Source organism: Schistocerca serialis, chromosome 8 (genome assembly GCF_023864345.2).
Source record: "Schistocerca serialis cubense isolate TAMUIC-IGC-003099 chromosome 8, iqSchSeri2.2, whole genome shotgun sequence".
Lineage (NCBI taxonomy): Eukaryota > Metazoa > Arthropoda > Insecta > Orthoptera > Acrididae > Schistocerca > Schistocerca serialis.
In genome coordinates, this window is record NC_064645.1 from 506,147,997 (window position 1) to 506,172,059 (window position 24,063).

General features: G+C 36.4%; 1 protein-coding gene across 3 annotated transcripts in view; it reads right to left on the minus strand.

Moving 5' to 3' along the window:
* Positions 1-7,813: 7,813 nt before the first annotated feature.
* LOC126416645 (magnesium transporter NIPA2) overlaps positions 7,814-24,063 on the minus strand; it is a 55,253-nt gene continuing 39,003 nt past the window's right edge. For all 3 annotated transcript variants that reach the window (XM_050084440.1, XM_050084438.1, XM_050084439.1), the window contains exons 6-7: positions 13,584-13,746; positions 7,814-9,906 (exon numbers count right to left, since the gene is read on the minus strand). In XM_050084440.1, coding sequence (XP_049940397.1) covers positions 9,420-9,906; positions 13,584-13,746 — 650 coding nt within the window. In that variant the 3' untranslated portion in view covers positions 7,814-9,419. The remainder of the gene's footprint in view (positions 9,907-13,583; positions 13,747-24,063) is intronic.

Below are 24,063 nucleotides of genomic sequence, written 5' to 3' on the forward strand. Positions count from 1 at the left end.
AAAAAAATAAAATTCAATTCAATTGTAGAATGCAAGAGGCGGCAAAGCAATGGTACAGATCTAAAGGGCTATGAGATGAGCATAATGATACTAGTTTCTTGAAGCTCAACAGCAACAAATTTCAGCAACAGCTTCAACAAGAACAGTAGTAATTCACATCCCATTAGGAACAGCATCAGTAGCAAATGGTCTTGAAATCATAGCTGTTAACATAATTCATAGCTACATTCTCAGCCACACCTGTTGCTCTGTCATCCTGTTACTTCAGGACAGCAGCACTGCCTGGAAAATGTACCTGCATCAACAGTTTCCTGATCTTCAGAAATTGTTCTTTTTGTCTCGATTGTCTCTGAATGTAATGTTTCCTTAGAAAGCTAAAGCCCTTTTCAATACTGATAAATTATTATTTTCAGAATATGCGAAGCACTTTCAGAATATTATAGTTGCAAGTCACATACATCATCCTCCAGGTTAGGTCTTTGCCACTGTTAGAAATTGCAGTTTGAATCATGCCATGACTGGCTTCCACATCTTAGAGTCATTGTTGTAATGAACAGTGTATACAGTCATATGCTGATCGCTTAATAAAAGCACCCAGTTGTTTGCTATGGACCTGGCAAAGAAAAACATACTCAGGCACCAGAGTTTTCAGATCCATATTGATAAAGTTCTCAGAATTGCTGAAAGTTTCAAATTATCGCAAGAGACTGAAAATCGTTGGCAAACACACTCTGAAGTTTCTTATTGCTTCTGACTGCCAGAAGAAACAAATGGCTCGGCTGGCAATGGAGCAGGCTACGTCTAGGGACAGCCACAGCAAACAATAGGATTCACAGACGTATTCAGTCACAAAGAAAAATAGATGAACAACTGCAGAGTGCTTCTACTTCCGCCAACTTACATTTCATGTAAGAACCACAACAATAGGAGAAATTAGGATTCAAATGGAGGCATATAGACATTTGTTTTTCCATCACTATCTGCAATGAAACAGGAAAGGAAATGATTAGTAATGGTATAAAATACCCTCCAGCTTGCAGCATACAGTGGCTAGTGGAGTATGTTTGTAGATGTACATGAAACTAAAACTGGAAGTAATAGGTATTTTGCCATCAGTATCTTCACAATAAAATTGTGTTACACAATTAAACAGAATTTGCTACTATTAGAAAAGCGTAAAATGTATAAACTATAGCAGCATTCCCTCTTCTCTTAGATTTTTATCAAAATAATGTTCATAAGAGATTACCATGCTTAGAACTCAACGTGTTTTGTTGGTCACCTTTATTTCAAAATTGTTCAAAAGCATATAGCACTAATATACACCTAGTCTGGAAATTAGCTGCCTCCTTACTGTTTATTCTTGGTGATAAACTAAACAAACATATTCAATATAAAATGTACTCACTTTAATTAAAGAATATGGGTAATACAGTTGTGTGGAAGGTCCTCTAAAATTCAAATAAATAGTTACAATCATATTTTTAACCAGCACAGAAACACACATTTCACATTTTAAATTTATCACAACTTCAAGACTTAATAAATGAAAAATGCTAGTCTGCTTTTGTTCTACAGTATTACTTTTATTATGTTAACTGGTTTTTGGCTTGGATGACCATCTTCAGACATTCTCTTATTGTGTAGAATATCTCATTAAATTTTCTCTATCTGGTCTTTATTATGTATTAACACAGCTCATTTCTGATCTACAATCAGTTTTACATATTCTGTAAATTAGCTAAAGCAACAACAATGGGAAATCCTTTGGTCCCAGAAAGCTCTTCCCAATACTTGTTTTGTTATGCATCTTTTAAATGCCTGCCTTCACTTTTAAAAAATCACTATAATAGATAAATGCTGTTATCAAATTATCACATATTTGTTTTTGCTACATCTCGAATGAAATAAATAAAATTGCTAAAAGCACAAAGAAATGCTTTATGATTATTACACAAGGTGTTGCCAAGCAAAAGATCTACATACAGGCCATGAGAGAGCAAGACCAGTCTAAGAAAGCAAGATGCTGAAGAATATGGCGTGTATTTGCAGCATAGGTACTACAATGAAATTTTCTGTGGAGACAAAAAAGAATCAAGATAACTTATGCCTGGGTAGTTGATATATATCCAGGAAAGTTATTGTCATATTCATACCATGTATGTGTCTAAGGCATCAGATATAAAACTAAGATTTGTCATTCCTTCTTGGAACAATAACCATGTTATAGGCAGGACAACAAAGAGGATTTTATTTTATTTGTAACACAATAAATATCTGCAGAGTAGATTAAATAAATTTTGTTTATAAAAATAAAGAAAGTACACTTCTGAAAATATGCAATCTTTTCATGCTACTTATTACAAACCTTTAGTTCTTCTGCAAATTTGTATTCAGAGGTAAATTTTGTATGCACAGTCCAAATTTTATGAATACTTTAACCGTGAAAAGTACAATAGGGCACAATTGTTGAACATAATCACTATGATTTATTTGTACAAAAATTAAAAGTAAATTGTAAATGTTGTGTGGCTGCTAACCTTGTGCAAGCCTTTTGATCTGACAGCAATGAAATATTGTGTGTCAATCTTGCTGCTTATTTCATCAAGCAGTTTCTCATTTGGCTTGAAGGGTGATTAGATCCATTCCAGACTACTACACATTAAAAATCTAGGACATCCACCTCAGTAGCCAACAACACTAAGAATTATATCATGGAATCAAACACCAAAGTAAAAAGAACAATTACACATTGTAAGTGTATATTTAATCATTATATATTTATATATAATGTCCAAAATACTTGAAAAGGAGAGGGAGTAAGTCAGAAGTGTAAATGCCCTTCATCCCCTTCTCTTCAATGGCTGTAATTATAACATAACAGCATAAACAAATACTTCCAAAAACATAAAAGTGCTTCCATGAGACTCTCAACCAGCAATCATTTTGTTAATGTTGTTCACACAGTGATCTGTACTGTACTGTGAAGCAATAGTTAGTGAATCAGGAAGGCACTCAAGTATAAGGTGTAACGGGGATTTTTCATAAACCTGAATTAATCATACATTTTGTAAATAAACTGATAACACAAGCCCTTTGTCTCTGTCATTAGCCTTCCACAATGCCCCAGATTGGACCACCAGAATCTGTCATCACCACTGCAGTGTATTCCATTAGATTTCACAACTACAGCCCCACCCTGCTGCACCTCTATGGACTGTCTCCCAACCATAGTGCTCACCTGCAGATGATTAACTCAGGAAAATTAATGTGAGCATATTCTAAGCTGAAATACAATAAATTTCCACGAGGCAGAAAAGCTTCTGTCCACAAATCAGCACAAATTTAGAAAGCACCACTCACACCAAACTCAGCTTACCCTCTTCTTGTCCAGTATCGTGCAAACCATGATAGATGAAGGGCAACTTGGATACTCCACAGCCCCAGATTTCCAGATAGTATTAGACACAGTGTCCCTGTGCAGACTTAGATCCAAGCGTAGGGAATTGATAGGACCCTTCTTGTTCTCTATTTACATAAATGATCTTTATATATAAAAACAAAGATGAGGTGACTTGCCGAACAAAAGCGCTGGCAGGTCGATAGACACACAAACAAACACAAACATACACACAAAATTCTAGCTTTCGCAACAAACTGTTGCCTCATCAGGAAAGAGGGAAGGAGAGGGCAGGACGAAAGGAAGTGGGTTTTAAAGGAGAGGGTAAGGAGTCATTCCAATCCCGGGAGCGGAAAGACTTACCTTAGGGGGAAAAAAGGACAGGTATACCCGCACACACGCACATATCCATCCACACATACAGACACAAGCAGACATGCAGACATATGTCTGCTTGTGTCTGTATGTGTGGATGGATATGTGCGTGTGTGCGGGTATACCTGTCCTTTTTTCCCCCTAAGGTAAGTCTTTCCGCTCCCGGGATTGGAATGACTCCTTACCCTCTCCTTTAAAACCCACTTCCTTTCGTCTTCCCCTCTCCTTCCCTCTTTCCTGATGAGGCAACAGTTTGTTGCGAAAGCTTGAATTTTGTGTGTATGTTTGTGTTTGTTTGTGTGTCTATCGACCTGCCAGCGCTTTTGTTCGGTAAGTCACCTCATCTTTGTTTTTATATATAATTTTTCCCACGTGGAATGTTTCCTTCCATTATATTGATATCATACATAAATGATCTGACAGATAAGGTGAGCAGCAATTTGCAACTGTTTGCTACTGAGACTGTAGTACGGGAAAATATCATTGAGTGACTGTAGGATGTTACAGGATGAATTAGACAAAATTTCTACTTGCTGTAAGGAATAACAGGCTGCTCTAAATGTTAAAAAAAATCAAGGCATAAAATTGCAAAACAACACAAAATGGAATAAGCATGTAAGGTTGGTAGTAGGGAAGCTTAATGGTTAATTTCAGCTTATTGGGAGAATTCTAGGAACGTGTAGCTGACCTGCGTTTAATATCATTCTTGGTTACTGCATAAGTATTTGGGATCCCCACCAGGTTGAATTAAAGGAAGACGTTGAAGCAATTCAGGTCTATTAAAGTGACAAATGACGACATCCTTAAAACTGATGGAGAGATTTGTGGAAATATACTGCAGAAAGAAGCAAGCAGTGGCCTATGGAAATACGAGAGAATCTGAAGAATGATAGTGTGCTAGGAAAATGAAAAAATAGTAAAGGAACGTTATTACCGAGCTACTACATTAAGTTATGAAAGACACATATAATGAGGAAGTTTGAAATAATGGAGTTCTATTGCTAACCACATTGCTATCACAACCAGACTGGTGCAAAACAATCCTCAAATTGAACACTAAAAGAAATGAAGGACGCTTGTGTTGTAATACAGCTAATAAACACATGTGAAACATTATGAAGTTGGCAGAGGGACTACAAATAAAACGGTGACATAGAGACAAATCATGGTACAAGCAGTGATTACTGAAATCAACCTGCACTGTACAAGAGGTGCTGCATGAGAGAGCTAAGTAATAAATATACAGATATAAGCAGACAACTTGCTGAAGCTCAGTGGGCCATGGGGAGGGGGGGGCGGGGGGAGGGCTCATAATGGACAAAATTCTGTATGCTATCACACTTACAAATACAAGGTGTGATTATACCAGCAAAATGTAATAAACATTTGCATCAGTAGACAAACTTGCATTTTATTGGTGTATACAAGAACAGATTTACAATTTAAAAAACTAAGAAAAGAGAGTATGGGGGGAAGTCAAAAAGAAAATCAGAGACATTACTGTTAGTAAATTCTGGAAATTTATAATGATTTCTGAGGGAATTTCCATGATAAACATATAATAAATCAGTTCGGTGAATTATTATTGAAGACTGGGTTGTAAACAGACATTATGTTACAGACATATGCACAAAGTTGCAAAATATTTCAGACAATGAAAGCTACAGGTAGTAACATCAACAATGCAGGAAAAAGATAGATTGCTACTTACCATAAAGAAGACACATTAAGTTGCAAACAGGTACAATTTTTTGATTTTTTTAACATTTAGAGCAGCCTGTTATTCCTTACAGCAAGTAGAAATTTTGTCTAATTCAGCCACAGCCTTCATCGGCAAAAGAGAAAAACACACCATTCATATACACAAGCAAGCACACCTCACGCACAGATGACTGCCACCTCCAGCAATTCAGGCCAGAATTCTTATAGCAGAACCTGAATGTCACCAGTTTAAATATGCAGCTGTAGTGTGGCAAAATGTGTGTCAGACTGAGAACTAGGCAGTGTCTAATTATTATACACTAAATATGCCCAAAGGTACATTCATCAAGGTCTCACCAACTGGAAGTAGCTGCTTTGGTTCTGTCAAAGCTGCCATATGTTCTAGTTATTGAGGAGAGAAACCAATTAATATAGGGTCAAATGCCTTGGGAAGATCTGAGGCACACATTTTGCATTTTGAACACTATGACACTTGCGGAAGGTGAAGAATTATATGTGAGTATCTCTCCTAAGGCCCCTGCTAATGATAAAACTTGTTTGTCAAGTTTGTTGTTTCCTGTACACAGGTTTGTCAAACAAGCACGCTGACATACCGACAAAGACTTAAGCTACTTTTGGAGCAGCTCTCACGCTGTGTGTATCATGTAGTGGGACATTTTGACATTTGTCGGAATAGCTACTTATACAGGTGGAGCATCTCTTACATTGGCTTTCGCACTGTATAAAGAAGAAAAAGAAAACAAGATGCTGGTCCAGAAAATGGTTGAAACTATAAGATAAATATACTCATGAAAATCTTCTAAAGGAAATATTACACTTAGAACCTGATGATTACACCAACTTTCTCCAAATTGGTAGTGAAACTCTTAATAACCTGTTCAAATTACTTCACACTCACTTGGAAAAGGAAGACACAGTTACGTGAAAATTTATCTTCTACTTGGTCCTCTAATGAAAGTTCATTAACATACCACAACATGGGAAAATATACATTGTCCACAGACAATCCAGAGAGCTTCCTTTATATTATTATTATTATTATTATTATTATTATTTTATTATTTTATTGTACTCCCACTTCTTTGTTGTGCATTGAACATTGTGTTTTTTTCTTAACCTATTCCTGCACAGTACGCAATATATGGCTGCAAAAGACTTGGTACTTCTACCCTTTTGGTAACCATTTCTATCACTTATCCTTGTTTCCATAATTGTGAAAATTCATGATACAATAAGATAAAAGGTAATGACACTCCTTCACTAAACATGCGTCCCAAAACCACAAACATAATCTCCACCATCTTGTCAAATAAAATTTCTCACAATTCTGGAAGTTGCAAACATGGGACAAACATGCACCTTTTTGAAAGTTATTATAGCAACAAGGTGTTAATTAGGTCCTCCCAGAGATATTTGAACCTTGCAATAAAATAACCAAATTTGATACCATATCAATAAAGTGCTGTGACTGTAGAGGAATCTGCTATTTCCCTTTCTGCCTCGGGTACCAGTTATGAACACACGTACAGGGAAAGACTATATTGGCTCCATCACTGACTTTGCACCACCATCGCAACTGATAATACTTGCTATCATTCTACATTGTGTGATGGAAGTGTAACCTAGAGGATTAAATGAAACTCAAATGTTCCATGTTTCTGGTTCTGATAGATATGTTTGAATAGTAAAGGAGAAATTCTTACCTGTACAAGGTATCCTAAACCTTTCTGGGATTGAAATTCCTGTTGTGTGTTGACAAACATGTTCTATAAACATGTCAAACAAAGTTGGCATAGACAAATATTTGACGAAACTAGTAAAGTTGGCAAATTGTGTGATCATTTACAGGGAACTTTAGGCTGCAGCAACTCTGAAATGACTTGATATAATGCTGAATTTCTTTGTGTGCCAACAGTTCACATAAAATCAGGCCACTGAGAATAGTTTACACGTGGTTCTACCAGAGAGCAAAGATAAATAAAATAATTTAAAAAATCGTTTGCTTTCCCACAAATGACAGGAATTTCAATCCCAGAAATGTTAAAGACATCTTGTACATATAAGAATTTCTCCTTTATCATTCAAACATTTCTATCAGAAGCAGGAATTTTTGTTTCATCTTGCATGTTTAGTGAAAAAGAGTTATGTTAGTTATTTCTGTAAACATTTCTAAAGCTACGTACAAATGAACTTCTTTAGCATTTTTCTCAAGACACACACATTAACTACACAGTTACATGTTTTTAAAGAGGGAACTGACAAAGGAACTGATTGGAGTGATGAAAAGGATACTGATGTGTACAAGGAAGAAGCATGTTTCTCCAGACTAGTTTATTTGACTGAATGGTCACCTGAAAGTGTAGCGATAGTCTACATTACAATTTCTGATTATCACTGTGCCAGGACAATATATTTTCATTACATAATCCATTTCTGGAAGTTGACTGTATTCTTCCCAACATAATTAAGCCATCCACAAAGTAAAGATTTTCTAACTTGTAGCATCAACACTCCACAATTATGCTTAACGTATTAAAAGTTTACAGTTAAGATTGTTTATACTAAAAATGTCATCATCTGCTGTGGGCTAATTGTTCGGAACTTCACATTAACAATACAAGCACCCGAAAAGTCATGCAACCAGTTGAAGTTATCACCACATCACAATCTCACTGCTTTTATTGTACATGATAAAAAAAATTGTTCTTCATACTCCTGAAAATGTATATTTATGGGCAGACACAGCATTTATTCAGTTATTCTACACTGATCTTAATTCTATACTCAGATTAAGTGTCACAATGGAGGTACAACATATAACAAATACGGGCCACTACAACTGAAATTCGGATGGTGCAAAGATGCAAATAAAAAGATCCAAACCTGCAGGAAGAAAATTACCTGGTATTTATGTGTGCAACTAAGCACTATCCTCATTTCATCTACAGATGGAAATTTCAGCTTTTAGCATTGAGAATTCAGTGTTTTGGTACTATCATAATATCCATTTAAAAAAAACATCTGGTTTACTGATTCAGTATAAGGGTAATATTTACATTCAATCACGGATTTTCCATTGTTGTATGGCTTTAGAGGTTTACTTTACTCAATCCCTCTATCACTGGCTGAGGTATGAGCACACACTAACAACTCAAGTTTTAGAAAAAAAAAATGGCTCTGAATACTATGGGACTTAACTTCTGAGGTCATCAGTCCCCTACTTAAACCTAACTAACCTAAGGACATCACACACATCCATGCCCGAGGCAGGGTTCGAACCTGCAACCGTAGCGGTCGCGCGGTTCCTGACTGAAGCACCTAGAACCGCTCAGCCACTCTGGCCGGCAGTTTTAGACACTTTCTGAATTTTTTTAACAAAGAAAAGCATAAAACACATGAAAACTACTCTCAGTTCAACAAATAAAATCATTTGAGTATAAAAACTTATTTAAATGAATGCAGTAACCAGTGGGGTGGCACCGCAGAAACTAAAAATGAATGTTAATTTGAAAATTACTTAAATATTCAGACTATCAACATTAAACATTGAAACGGTATTACTAACAAATTATAGTATAACTATCTTCATTATTTGTACACTGAATATGACTCAATTGTATGAATAAATAAGTTCAAGTCTTAAAAATACCACACAAAAATATATTACATTTATACATGCAAAAGACACACATCCATGTTTAAGTGACAAACACAGAGCCATAAAACTGTTTACAACCGGCAGTCACTGTTGCGCATATCACAGCTATCAACAATCACAGATAATTTCCTCATTCAGTCTCTCCAACAGAAAAAATAATACAAATATCTTTGTACATATCCTTCAGAGTTGTTGGGAATAAAAACACTATGGATACAGTCCTGAAGACTGAAGCCTGCGAAATGTAGCAGGAGTAGCCATGGGTCATACAGGAGGAGTTGGACCAGGACTGCCATATGATGAAGATTCATCATCACTGCCTAACAGTCGCTTTGTGTCTCTGTAAACAGCTGAAGCAGGAACTCCATTTGCTCTGTTTCCTTCAGTTCCCACAGATACAATACCTGTCTTTCTTGGACGCAACATACTTCTCACATCTGAATACGAAATGTCAATATCACGGAATGCATTGAGTAGAAATATGGCTGTTACAACAGTAAGAAAGCCACACATGCCTCCAACAATGTCTTCAGGTCCCACATCCTGCCACTCACGAAACAACACTGCTGATGACACAATTACTAGTGTCGTGAAAAGAACATAATAAATAGGAGTCACAATACCAGTGTTAAACAGATCAAGTGCTCTGTTTAGGTAATTCATCTGTATTGAAATACAGAGAATAACAGCCATCAGCAGAAGCCATGTAAGCCAGTTGGATACCTCATTTGATTTCCCTGAAACGGTGTCCCTGTGTAATAAAATAAAAAGAAGAAATCTTCATATTACATACATGAGAAATATAATTAAAGTGTTGTGTACAATCTAAAATTAGACACACAGAAACAATTGACAGCAAAGAATGATAAATTAACATATAGCAAATGTTTCAGAATACTGCTAATGTTAGGTGAATGGGAAATGAAAAATAAAAAGAAAATTAAGAAGTAATACTGCTGTGAATTTAACATACTACTTCTAAGAAATGCAGACAAACACAGCAATACACTGCTTTTTATGTAGTTCCAAAAACCCTTACCAGTTTTAAAAACTGATCTTCTTCAGTCAACATATAATTTCTAGACTTTGATTCATAACGAATTACAAAAATCTGCTTACATCTACAAGATAAGTATTTAAACAATGGGACCATTTAAAGGTAGAACAAGCCAACTAATGAAGTCCAAATAAACTTAGAGAAACACATGCCTATTCATACATTTTCACTTCACACAGACATGACCACTGTTGGAGACAACCTTGGCTCTGTGTAATACATGTAAATAAACAAACACTATTCTTACATTTTACCAAACACACACACACAAACACACACACACACACACCACACACACACACACCACACACTTAGTTTGTCCAATAGCGTAGTCTACTTTTAAAAGTGCTTTCATGTGCACCTGTCTGTCACCCATTCTTGCTCTGTGAGATGAATAGCAAAATATGCTAATTCATACTGTTGCAAATACATGTTTAAGTATTTTTTTAAAATTTTTCTGTAATCCATTTAGAATGAAGACAAGTCACAGGTCCCCACAAAAGGTTATATATTCAAAAGATTATAAATTCACTGTTGCTGTTAAAGAACTTTTATTGAATGCCATGTGAAAATTTTGCATCACGGGACGTAAAATTGAATGTAAAGTCCAACTGTCAATGCACTGTTCATTATAAGCTGCAGGATCCAAAAACTCTAGTTTCATTTTTAATGGAGATACTACACCCATCATGGCAAGATCCCACTATTCACTCTCTAAGTAGTACTGCAGTGTTTTGATCCATTCAACAGCTACCCTACTTCAAAACTGATCAGTGTTTAAAAAAAATTATATCCAAATGATACATGTACAACTTCAAAATTTTTTTATGATCACCATCCAACGTACCAACCTTAAAACAACAGTTTTTTTTATACCAAGCCTAGTACCTACAGTAAGGAGGTACAGCTCCCAGTAAAGCCTAAAGAAACTCATGTAAATAATCGAACACTATTATTACCTATTAGAACAACAGATTCCTTCCTCATAGAGATGGAAGAGTGAAACAGTGAGGGGGAGAAAGAACCTCAAAGATAAAAATCATTCAGTTTCAAACTAACAAAAAGATGACCTGATACTACCAGAAGTAAATATTAACAAATATACATTAAATAAAACATCATGCAAAACCGCTGAAGACCAGCTGGATAAAAAGTATAAATAAAGCTAATACATAGAATAACTAATCAAGTATGTAACTGTGTTAACCTAAAACTTTGGGTGCTGGCTTTTTTCAATTTTCACACAATTACAAGGAAACCAAGAGTCAGACTAGTAATTACCTTAATGATGTAAAATACTTGTCCCATTGAGATACACTTTTAGGGGAAAAAAGAAAAAAAAAACTATGTCTAGTATTCGTAAGAAAGATCTTTTGTTGCCCCTTTTCGTGAAAACAGGTGGGTTCTCTAATACATATGACTGAATGACAGCCACTACTTTTAACCTTGCCCAATCTCTCTCCTTTCTCCTCCCTCAGCAAGGAATTAATAGTTCCAAAAGCCAGAAATAATTTTATTCACTTTTAAATGTGTATCACCAATACTTGGAGTTTGCTTTCTGAAGATAAAGAACTGGCCAGCCTTTCTGTTTCTTTGTAATTTTATTGTTTCCTTTGTATATTTTCACTCCGTGTTATCTTCTGGAATGGTGCACCTAACTTATATAAAGAATATACTCAGCAGAACGAAGCAGTAAGAATACTGCGTGACATAGGTAACTACATTTCTACTCGCCCAGATAGGCGTACATGTTAAAGCTCCGCTTTCCAGGATGGAGAGGTTCATCAGTCCCTGACTGAAACCACCTGGCAGACTTAACGATGAGGGTCGGAACTCTGGTCAGCCTGGACGTGGTTTTTAGACAGTTTCCCTCAACCCACTACATGGATACAAGGCAGCTACCCAAGTCCTGCCTCAGTTACATGATTTACAAACATTTAGACCACTTTTTCTCAATTCCACATGATTAACAGTACACACAGATAGTTGGCATACACGTCTTTCATCCCAGGGGGTACCGAGGAAGAGGGGGGGGGGGGAGGGGAGGGGGGGGGGGGGGTAAGCCAACCCAATTCTGTAAATAACTTGCTGACCCTGTGCTGATGCAGAAAAAAGGGCACAAGAAAAAGAAGAAAACAGTTAACTGCACTTCTACCAGCAACATCGAAAAAAAACTTTTGTTAAATGTTCTTGATGCATAAGTTTCATATAAACATGCCAGCTCTTCCTTTACCAATATATCATATCGTATTACCAGAGATCATGTGATGTTCAGATGGGATTAACCAAGTTAGATAAATCTAAGTGGCTGTTCCACTCTATACAGACTCTTCTAGAAAAAGGGGTTTCAAATGATGTCAGTCAATAAGAATTCCACACTGGCATTCTTAATGCTGGTGCATCTTCGGTCACAAGCCACTGAACATAGGGGTTTCACTCAATACAACTGGTCAGACCACAAAACTTAACCTAGTATCTTCTTCTACAAAATCACTCCTCCTGACACCATTGCCACCTATCTTAAGAAAAAAAAGGCAATTCCGCTTTAGTTCACAATGAAATAGTTAATTAATGTCTCTAATGTGAGAATTACCTAACAACTAAAATTAATTTCCCATTGCAGATTTCTCTACATTCTTACATCTCAAGTTTTTTTCGAAAGTTTGTTGAGCCCTGTCTAGACATGCATTTGCTCATGATGCAAAAGGTCAACCTAATTTCCACATTAATGATGTGAATGTCTGAAATAAATCCACACCTGTTTCCCTCTACTGTCTGTCATCACTTCCCATCTGTCTCTTCCCCTCTTCCTTTTCATAGGTCCAGAGCATTTCTTCTCTTTCCTAGTACAATCTGAAGGGCAACAATTTCTTAGCTGGTTCTGCTATTACCATATCTACTACACATCCTACAAAACCACTACAAAGGCTCATATTTTCCCCTTTCTGACACTTTCGCAGTCATTCCATTAGAAAAAAAATGCTGCAATGATCACCACGTCAAAGGGAGTGTAGCAAGACATCCAACAAACCATAAAGTAAGTCTAGCATTTCCCACTCATGTTTTATGACAGTGATGTAAAAAATAATACTTTGGTGGCTTGCTGAATATTTTTAAAAAATCTGTCACTGTTTTCTATAGACCATGTCTGCATGCTTGTCACACCGGACTCTACTCCGTGGCTTTTCCAGCCACATTTCAAGATCTACAACAATATCTAGTGCGCACTGCAACTATGGCAAGCTCAACAACTCATTTAAAAATAAAATGATTCTTATGGAAATAGCACTCTGAAAAATAGTTTAATAACACATGAGTCAATCAATACACCAGAAAATAGTTGAGATACAAATTTTGCATTTTTATAATACCTGATAGCAAGTCCTAGGCCCTTACAGCTCATAACACTGAGGGAACCAATTGCAGAACATAACGTAATGTAAACCACAACATTTCGTTGTCCATATCGTGGGCCGAAGTATGATATAATTGCCAGTGTTAGTGCCAACACTAGGAAAACATAGAACACAAAACCTGTGAAAAGAATAATGCACAGTCTGTCAAACAGATCTAAAATTAACAAATAAATTTGTATGCAAAATACATATAATAGTTTTGTAGCATTTGTCAAAACTTATGACCATCTTTCCAATTACTGTCAATCCAATCATAGTTCACGTGATACACCATATGATTGTCCTTTTGACAATAAGTGTAGGTGTGGTATTAATTCAAATGCTTCTCAGAAATCAAGAAATACAGCATCTACCCGACTGCCTTGATCCAAAGCTTTCAGTATGTCATGAGAGAAAAGCACAAGTTGGGTTTCACATGCTCAATGTTTTCAAAATAAATGCTGGTTGGCACTGATGAGGTAATTCTGTTCAAAATACTTCACTGTATTTGAGATCAGAATATGCTCTAAGGTTCTACAACAAACTGATGTCAAGGGTACTAGACAGCAGTTTTGGTGATCACTTCTACTACCCTTCTTGTACACTGGTGTGATCTGTGCCTTTTTCCAAGAACAGGGCACAATTTTTTGTTCGAGGGATCGATGATAGATTATAGTTAGAAGACGGGCTAGCTCAGCTGCAAAATCATCTGTATAGAATCTGACAAGGATTCCACCTGGCTCTGGAGCTTTGTTCAATTTTAACAATTTCAGTTGTTTCTCACCACCACTAACACTATACTTATTTCTTTCATCTTTTCAGTGGTACAAGGATTAAATTGGGGCAATTCTCCTGTGTCAATAAAATAAATCACACAATACAAATGCAAGGTTTTACGAGGACCAACCAAAATTGCAACTCGTGTGTTAATTACATAGCTTTCTACACACGAATGACAACCACCAAACCGGTATAATGTTTAACTGACACTGACAAATTGTTTTGGAGATTTCAATATGTTGTACAGCATGACTATTAAGACATGAGAGCCTGCAACTCCACACACTGGTGTTTTGAATCCTGAGCACTCATTTTCCTGGACTCGTGAGGTGGGAACTTTGTCTTCAACATATCCTCTCATGCTTCAACCATTCCAGGTTCAAACTACATTAAACCTTCAACTGCTCTGGATGTGTTAACGTGCACGTCTTTGTACCTGTCTGTGTGTGCTCTGAACATGTTTATGCATGCCACCAGTCATTTACCTGGTACTCTGAATGTGTCTACGCATAGACACATTCAGAGTACCAGGTAAAAGGACTGGTGGCACACGTAAACACATTCAGAGCACACACAGACAGGTACAAAGGTGTGCACGTTAACACGTCCAGACCAGTTAAGGGGTTAACCTAACTTGACCCCTCCTAAACCAATTTGTGTTGCATTTTTTAAATTTTTTCCTGTAATGTTTTTCCTTCTGCTTACATTTATTATACTTTGTTTTATTGTCTTAGCTTGTGTAACATCCCAAGGACAGAAAACCCCAATTAACAAACTTTGTGGAAACTTAAAGTAGGGAAGTGAGTCATCTTGACAGTGACAGCAACTATTTACAATAAAATCTACACTGGTAATATTTTGATTAACACCTATATCATTCAAATACTGAGAATAGCAAACAAATAGGGTACATAAAAGGAAAGGATTATCATAGATTCTTTATCAAACACCTATAGAATAAATTCAAAATCATATGAACAAAGGTTAAATCCAAGAAAGTAATTCAGTCAAAGATAACATTTACCATGGAAGAGTGTTGTAGCTGCATCGAATAGGAAATTCAATGTGACTGCAATGCAACTCGGAAAAGGAAATATTCAGTCAGTTAGTTGCTCTTGAGTCACTCTAAAGTACTTTTGCGATAGTTGTCTGGCTGCAAACACTATTAGGTTGTTTCAGTTTTCGAAGTTCGATAATTCGTGAGATAGAGACTGAAGTACTGCTCAGTCATTTGACTGAAGAAAGTTAATCTTTACAATTCTCAACGAGACGGTATATTAAGATGAGTGTTAGACTTCAGTTGAGTGATATTGGTTTATCGGACTTGGCCTTCGTACTGATGAACAGTTACAAACCTTGACACCAATGGATCAACGACAGAAAAACAATTCATAGTCTTGAGTAGGGCACAATAAAACGAAGACACGACGAAAGACAAGTATGCCAATTAGTCAAAAGTTGTCACCAGTGTCACAATTACTGAACTGAACAGAAGTTAATCTTGAATAACATATCGGTGTGCCCGTGTTGTACGGAGAAACAATTAATTACAGAAAGAACAATAAAATCTGAGTCAAAAGATAAATCTTAAGTGTCACCTAACTCATTACATGGACAATACAATGTGTATTAATACAAGTTGATTGACTCTTTAAAAAATTTTAAGTAACTAAGTGAGTACATGAATAATGGACAGTGAAGAGCGATTAGTTTAAACCAGCATTACGGTGTGTTAAAAAAACATTTACCCCAATATAAATTATCTTTGGAGTTATGTTGGACTGTTGTTAATAACTTGACGCAGCATCGGAATAGCAGATAGCAAAGTTTCATCTTCGCTATGTATGATGCGAAAAACGACCATAATGATGAAATCAAGAATCGAGATTTTATTTCATCACGGAAATAATTGGGCATAAAAATAAAAATAAACAATTGCAGTTTACCAGTTTGCACAAGCTGAGAAGGCTGTTGTGGGCAGATAACAGAATATTTATAAACCAGGCAAGGAGTTGTGTTCTTACAAGAGTTACAAATGCTGTTCCATGTCATACCGATGGGGACGAACATCGTTACGAGTCGTGTCTCCTCCCAGAGAGTGAAGGAGGAGGAAAGGAACGTCACATCAGTTGGCGCCTACAACGCGGGGACTCGATGACACCAAGTGACACATCGTTCGCCTACAGCAAAGGGCCTGATGACACCGGACTACACATTGTTTGGCACTTCACATCGACGAACCCAGCAGAGACAACAACCTCTAAGACTGCCACATGAGGGTCAATGCTTCCGACCATGAGATATCTACAGACGGAGCGACGCAACACGTCAGAGAACTTTTCGATAGCAGAACGCCAGTCAAGACAGTGACATAAGCTGCCGGCAGGGACATGGGTGAAGCTGCAACAATCCCAAATAGATGATAAACAGTAGGCACTAATCAAAATAAGTGATTATTTAGGTACCGTAGATTTCATTATTTTACCATATTGGTAACAGTGAGATTTTCATTGTGCTTGTCTCAAGTAGGAGTAAATGTAGTGTCGTTTGAATATTGTAATTGTAGTAAACCATAGTTAACAAAATTTTTCATCATGTCAAAGCAAAGTAGGAGATTACATGGTGATTTTGACAAAACCATTCCAGAATCTGTTGTTGAACTAAGTGAATTATCCGAACATGAGAAGATAAACAGAGCAATTGTTAACGTAGGAGGAGAATCATTTACAGAGTTGGACAAAATTCTTACTCCTAGTGTATCTGGTTCTGGAATAGAAAGTAAGATTATGGAAGTAGATGATGATAATTTTGATCCCGAGGAGAAAGCAGGCAACAAATGCATGATGAATGTTGCACAAACCGGTTCAGGAAATACAGATGTACTTTAGTGCTATACTATCAAAGCTAAATATGTTGGGTGATTTAAATACTAGCTGAACGACAAGTGATATTAAATACGAAATTTTCTGATGAAGCTGAACAACAAGCAACTTTAAATACTAAATTTTCTGAACAGTGGGAGATGTTAGAAAATAGATTACCTGACATCGATGCTAGGATAATGGAGCAGCAAGCAGCTATCGATGCCAAATTCAGGAATCAACAACAGGTCTTAGAAAATAACTTTGCAGAACAACAGGCTAAAATGATCATTGCCTGGAAGGATAAGTTTATTCAACAGCAGGTTAATGTTGATATTAAAATTGATAATATAGAATCCAGATTAGTGAATCGAGAAAAAGAAGAAGTTAAAATTACTGACCGTATCAACAAAATCCACGAAAGTGTTAGTAATTTTTCAGAACAGTTTGGGGTCATATCGGAATGGGTTAACAACTTTACTGAGAATAATTGCACTATTACCAAAAAAATAGAGGGATTAACTGGTCATCTAAATGATTTACAGATTGGCTCATTAAGTAAAATAGATACTTACCTGTTAAACCAAAGTAAGAAGCTAGAAGAGGATCTATATGAATGGACAGAACATAAGACTATAGAAGTTGATGGCAATGTGCGATCTGCCATCAAGAGTGCACAGAAGCAGGTACTAGGACAGACACCAAGGGATAATTCTTTAAAAGAAACTTTTGTTAAAGAATTTAAACAGATTAAAGACAAACTTGTCAATGAATTTACCAAAGGGCGTCACTCAGCAATTAGCTTCGCTCACTCATCAGAGCAACGATCAAGTAGTAATGCCAAGCCGAAAAATGAACAAATAGGTAGCCATACGAAATCTAACTGCGAGAGAAAACGTTCGCGAGTACAACACAACGCATCTACAGGTGAACCATAGGAAGTTAAAAGCCAATCGGATGAAGAGGATGATCCCTATGTTCAAAGAAGTTTTATTTCATCATTAAAGGTAGAACATAGTATTAGACAATTTCCTATTTTTTCCAAGTGAAAAGAATAACATTAATCCCAAAGTATTTATTAATGCTTTTAAAAGGATATTTCCACATAGTTGGACAAAGTATGACAAACTACAATTCATAGTATCAAAAATTGTAGGAAAAACAGCATTGTGGACCACTGAGCTAGGCGAAACCTGCAATACATGTTCCGAAATTGAAAAACTATTTCTAGCAAAATATTGGTCAATTAGTAGCTAAGAGAGATTATGTAAAGAGGTTTATCCGCCTGAATTTTACAATTCAAAGAAAGAAACACTGAGACAATATTTTGAACGTTATTTCAACAAGACACGTTATTGGACTGAACCGTTTTCGAGTAGGGAGGTTATTAGAACATTAAAAGGTAGATTACCTTTTAATATCAGAGAGAGACTTTTTCATGTACCCAATAGTGAGGTAGAACGATTTCTGTCTGATTCGATCGACATGCTGATGGAAGATGCGAGACAATGACCGAATAACAATAGTAATTTAGGAATAATGTGTGTACAGACCAATGGAATACCGGTAATCAAAGTAATAGTCATTCTCCAGACTAACCGAAGTAACAATAATTCTAAGAACAGTAGTGGACATGTGGATCACGCACAAAAGAATAATCAAAATTGGAATATGAATTACAAATACTCTAAAGGGAATTTCGTAGGGAATAATAACCAAATACCAGGAGCAGGAGGTTTTCAACGGGTGAACGTTGTAAACACAAATAGGAAAAGAAAGTTTGGGGGACAGCAGTCGTCACACAATCCATGTTGCGACAATGGCCATGGGAATCATTGTGCTCCTATGGAGCCGCCGAATAAATCAAATTGGGGAATGTATCAGATGAATAATGTAGGTTGGACAAACATTAATACTACACGTGCGTCTTCCGGATCTACCAGACCCATACCGTTGACAGATGGGAGAAATGTAGTTGCGGATAATATATATCCACCAACAAGAAATGAAATTCATTTAGTAGAGTTATATGAACCACCGAGGAACCTGAATGACGGACGGTCAAACTAGTACCAGTCATTTTAGGCCTTCCTCGGGTGGCTGGTATTGAGGAGGGAAGCAAACATCGCGAGTCAATAAATATTCTTGAATATAATACGGAACCAGATATTCAGGAAGATCTCATGAAAGAACCAAAACATGAAAAATGGTATACTTTGCAAGTGACTGTAGTAGTAAAGATTAATAGTTTACCGGTTAATATACTGATAGATACAGAAGCAACCGTTAGTGTGATGATAATGGGTTGCTTGAATATGGTTAGTCAGCAACAAAAAATACTTACCTTACCAGTAACAGGCTACACAGTGTCAGGGGTGTTTAGCGCGAAAGCACAGCGCATAATTAAGCAGATACGGGTGACAGTGGAACTACAAGGAGTAGCCATAGAATGCACATTCTTGGTAGTGTCTGGAATGTCAACACCGTGTATTTGAGGTATGGATTTTTTATATGATTATGGTGCAGTGATTGATATTAAGGGAGGTGTGTGTACTTTTATAGTTAAAGGCAAATTATTAAAGGCAACTTTGCTGAAAAAGAAGATTATTTTAGGAAAGTATTGCCAGAATCTAACTGTTAATTGTCTTCCTGTAAATGATTTGCATTTCAAGAATAATGATTGTGTTAGGCAAACTGATGCTGAGACCGATGTATCGTGCACCGCTGAAAAAGTACGAGAATCGGAATATTTATCGCCCCAACAACAAACTGAATTGAGAGAAGTCTTACAAATTACTTTTGCCTGTATTTAATAATTTAAAAAAACAGGTGTAATTAAGGACTTTGAATATTGTATCGAAACATGCCCTCATTCGACTTTTTGTAAATCGATGTATTCAGTCCCTTAGTCAAAAAGAGTAACTAAAGAGATCAAAAAGATGATAGACTGGGGAATTATTGAGACTTCCAAGTCCAAATACTCAAGCCCATTATTGGCAGTGACTAAGCCAAACGGTGACATTCGGTAAGTCTTAGACGCTCATGATATTAATAAGATTATTAAGCCTGTGAGGACTCGCCCGGAGAATTTAGAAGAACTTTTACAGAAATTTCACAGGGTGAAGTTTTTAACCTCCCTTACCCTCCGAAGCTCATATTGGCAAACTAAAATATCTAAGGAATCAAGAAAGTATAAGGCGTTCATTTACCTAGGACATAGTTACCAATTTAAAGTAATGCCGTTTGGACTGAACATTAGTGGTGGTGTTTTTATAACTGTTTTAGATACAATACTCGGTCCGGAGTTACTACAGTGGGTCACTGTATATGTTGACAACTTACTGATCACCACAGAGACCTGGGAAGAATATATTGAGCTAATGAATCGTGTATCTGAGAATTCCTAGAATATGGAGTTACGATTAATTTAGCAAAATCCAAATTTGGAAGAAATCAGATTGAATTCTTGGGTCTTATTGTAGCTTCTGAAGGAATTATTCCAAATCCTAAAAAGTTGGATGCAATAAGAAATTGTTCGTATCTGCAAAATAAGAAACAGCTTAAGTCATTTTTAGGTCTGGCATCTTTCTTCAGAAAGTTTGTATCTCAGCAGTTATTAAATAAAGACTGTCTGTTGCAATTGTTGAGGAAAAATGTATAGTGGCAATGGGCAGAATCTTGTAGTAAAGCCTTTGACGAGATTCACAATGCTTTAAGAAATGCTCTGTTGTTGCATCATCCACAGATGGATAAAGATTTTTTCATAGCAACAGATGCAGCGGAAACAGTACTAGGTGCTACATTATTCCAAATAGACGATGAGGATAAAGTAGAAACTATAAAAATTATTGCCTTTGCTAGTCGAACCTTAGCAGGTTGTGAACGCTCATACAGTACTACTGAGCTGGAAGTATTAGCAATTATATAGGCACTAAAAAAATATACCGATATTTTGTATATGGTAAACGGATAATGATACATTGCGATCATAAAGCAGTGACGTTCTTCATTATGAGTAGAATGTTAAATGGCCGACTTACGTGTTGGGCCTTATTATTACAGGAATATGACGTAACCGTTAAGCATGTCAAAGGGAGAGAGAATGTTGTCGCTGATGCATTGTCGAGGTTACCAGCTACCAAGATCGAAGACGTTGAAGAAGAGCGATTAATGGATTTTAAGGTGATGATGTTAGGAACACTTCCATATAGGAAAGAGGTTAATGAAATGAGTTTGCAAAATGCAGAAAGTAACTGGTAAATGGAGAAAAATAATAAGTGATTTAAGAACAGGAACGACTGATAATGTTAATAGTCATTACCAATTGCAAGAAGACGTATTGTTTTATTGTAAAACTGAGAAGGATGAGTGGAAGATATGCATACCCTCAAGGTGTATTGATTCCGTATTGTGGTTCACACATATGAGATGGGACATTTCGAAGCTCGTAAGTGTGTAAAGAAATTACAACAACTATGTTTCTATCCAAATTTACCAAAAAGAGCTTAAGAAATACTCGAGAGCTGTAGGATATGTCAAAAGGCAAAGCCGGTCAATTATTGTGTTAAAGATGTGTTGCATTCGATAATACCTAGGAAACCTCTAAGCATTATATCATGTGATACGTGTGGGCCATTTCCAGCAGCAAAAGGAAATTTTAAATATATATTTGCGATGTATGATCTTTTCACAAAATATGTAAAATTGTACGTGTTACAATCAACTAATGTGAAAACTATGTTAAGAAGGATCATAGATGATTATTTAGTTAAAGTGGGGAAGCCTGCAATGCTAATTTCTGATAATGCATTGTATTTTCGAAGTAAAGTGTGGTGCGAAACAATGAAGACATGGGGAATTCCTCATGTATTCGTTGTCCGCTATAATCAATCAGGGAAGTCCATAGAAAGAGTCTTCTTAGAATTGAACAGATCCATAAGAACGTATGTGTGTAACCAACATCACAGATGGATAGAATTAATTGGAAAATTTGAAGAAATGTATAATGAATTACCACGTATGTCAAACGGTTATTCACCTAATGAGATTTTATTTAATAAGCAACATAGTAATGAGTGAAATGGTAAGTTACCATGCTTACGTAATAAGACAAAGGATCGTGATAAGTTTATACATAAAGTATATTTAAGATTACAACATAAAGCTAATCTTCCAAAAAGTCAGTTCGATAAGAAGCTAGGTCAGTAGTAGTAGTAGTTCTTGTAATAATCAAGTTAAATTTTAAGTAATCAAAGACGATGATGAGTTTCACAGTTTACTAAGTAACAACAGCATGTTTCATTAAGTTTTGTTTAATAAACCATCGAGAAAGATGACGGCTTTTGTTAAAAGTTTATTAAGTAATTAAGTATGTCTCTTTTAAGTTAATTATTAATGTTTGTTTGTTATTCTTTTACTAACGTGCCTCATCATGTTATGCAATAAACGAGGCATCTACTTATATAAAGTACGCAAACACACTGAAACATCTTGTCATGGTCATTCCAGAATACGGAAATTGATTTAAAAGTAAAAGAGCACTTATTTTGAGAAAAACAAGGTAAGAGATGAGTAAAGGAAAATAAATATAAACAGATAAAACAATAAACTTGAAAAGGGTGAAACACATTTCAATGATAGAACATTACTAATAAAATAGTGACAGTGTTTAAAAAGCTGTACTGGTTAATAGACCGATAGGACACGTGTGAAGTGACAAGAGATTAGCCACACTAGATGCAAATATGATCAATTAAGGGCAGAAACAATGTGCCATGATGAAAACAATGAAAATTTAGTATCATGTATGTGCACAAGAGAGAAGTGAGCTAATTGTTACAGACTAAATGACAGTGGTGATGCGGACCATCTTAAGGCAGATTGTACTGAGTTATTAGTGCAGTCTACCAGGAGAGCAACCACTGGACAACGAAGGTTACCAGATGAGCACGGGTAATCAGATGGTACTCGCTGCCTTATACGATTCGATGCTGTGGCAGCATCGCCATGGTGCAGGAGAAGAAGAAACTGGCTTCGAACCAGGCCATGTTTGCAGCTCGCATGGTCTGGTGCAGACGCAGAGTCAGTGCGGCGATGCAACGAAAGGAAAATGAACAATAATGATGAATTTTTATAAGTTACGGATCTTAAGTTCATATGATTGTGCCGAATGATGCAGCAATTCAATCTTGTAAATTTGTGTGTGTGTGTGTGTGTGTGTGTGTGTAACACCCCAAGGACAGAAAAACCCCAATTAACAAACTTTGTGGAAACTTGAAAGTAGGGAAGTGAGTCATCTTGACAGTGCACCAACTATTGACGATAAAATCTACACTGGTAATATTTTGATAAACACCTATATCATTCAAATACTGAGAATAGCATACAAAAAGGGGGGATAACAGGAAAGGATTATCATAGATTCTTTATCAAACACCTATTGAATAAATTCAAAACCATATGAATGAAATAAAGTAATCCAGTTCAAAATGGTTCAAATGGCTCTGAGCACTATGGGACTTAACATCTGAAGTCATCAGTCCCCTAGAACTTAGAACTACTAAAACCTAACTAACCTACGGACATCACACACATCCATGCCCGAGGTAGAATTCGAACCTGCGACCGTAGTGGTCATGCCGTTCCAGACTGAAGCGCCTAGAACCGCTCGGCCACATTGGCTGGCGAAGTAATTAAGTCAAAGATAACATTTACCATGGAAGAGAGTTGTAGCCGCATTGAAAAGGAAATTCAATGCAACTACAATCCAACTTGGATATGGAAATGTTCAGTTAGTTGCTCTTGAGTCGCTCTAA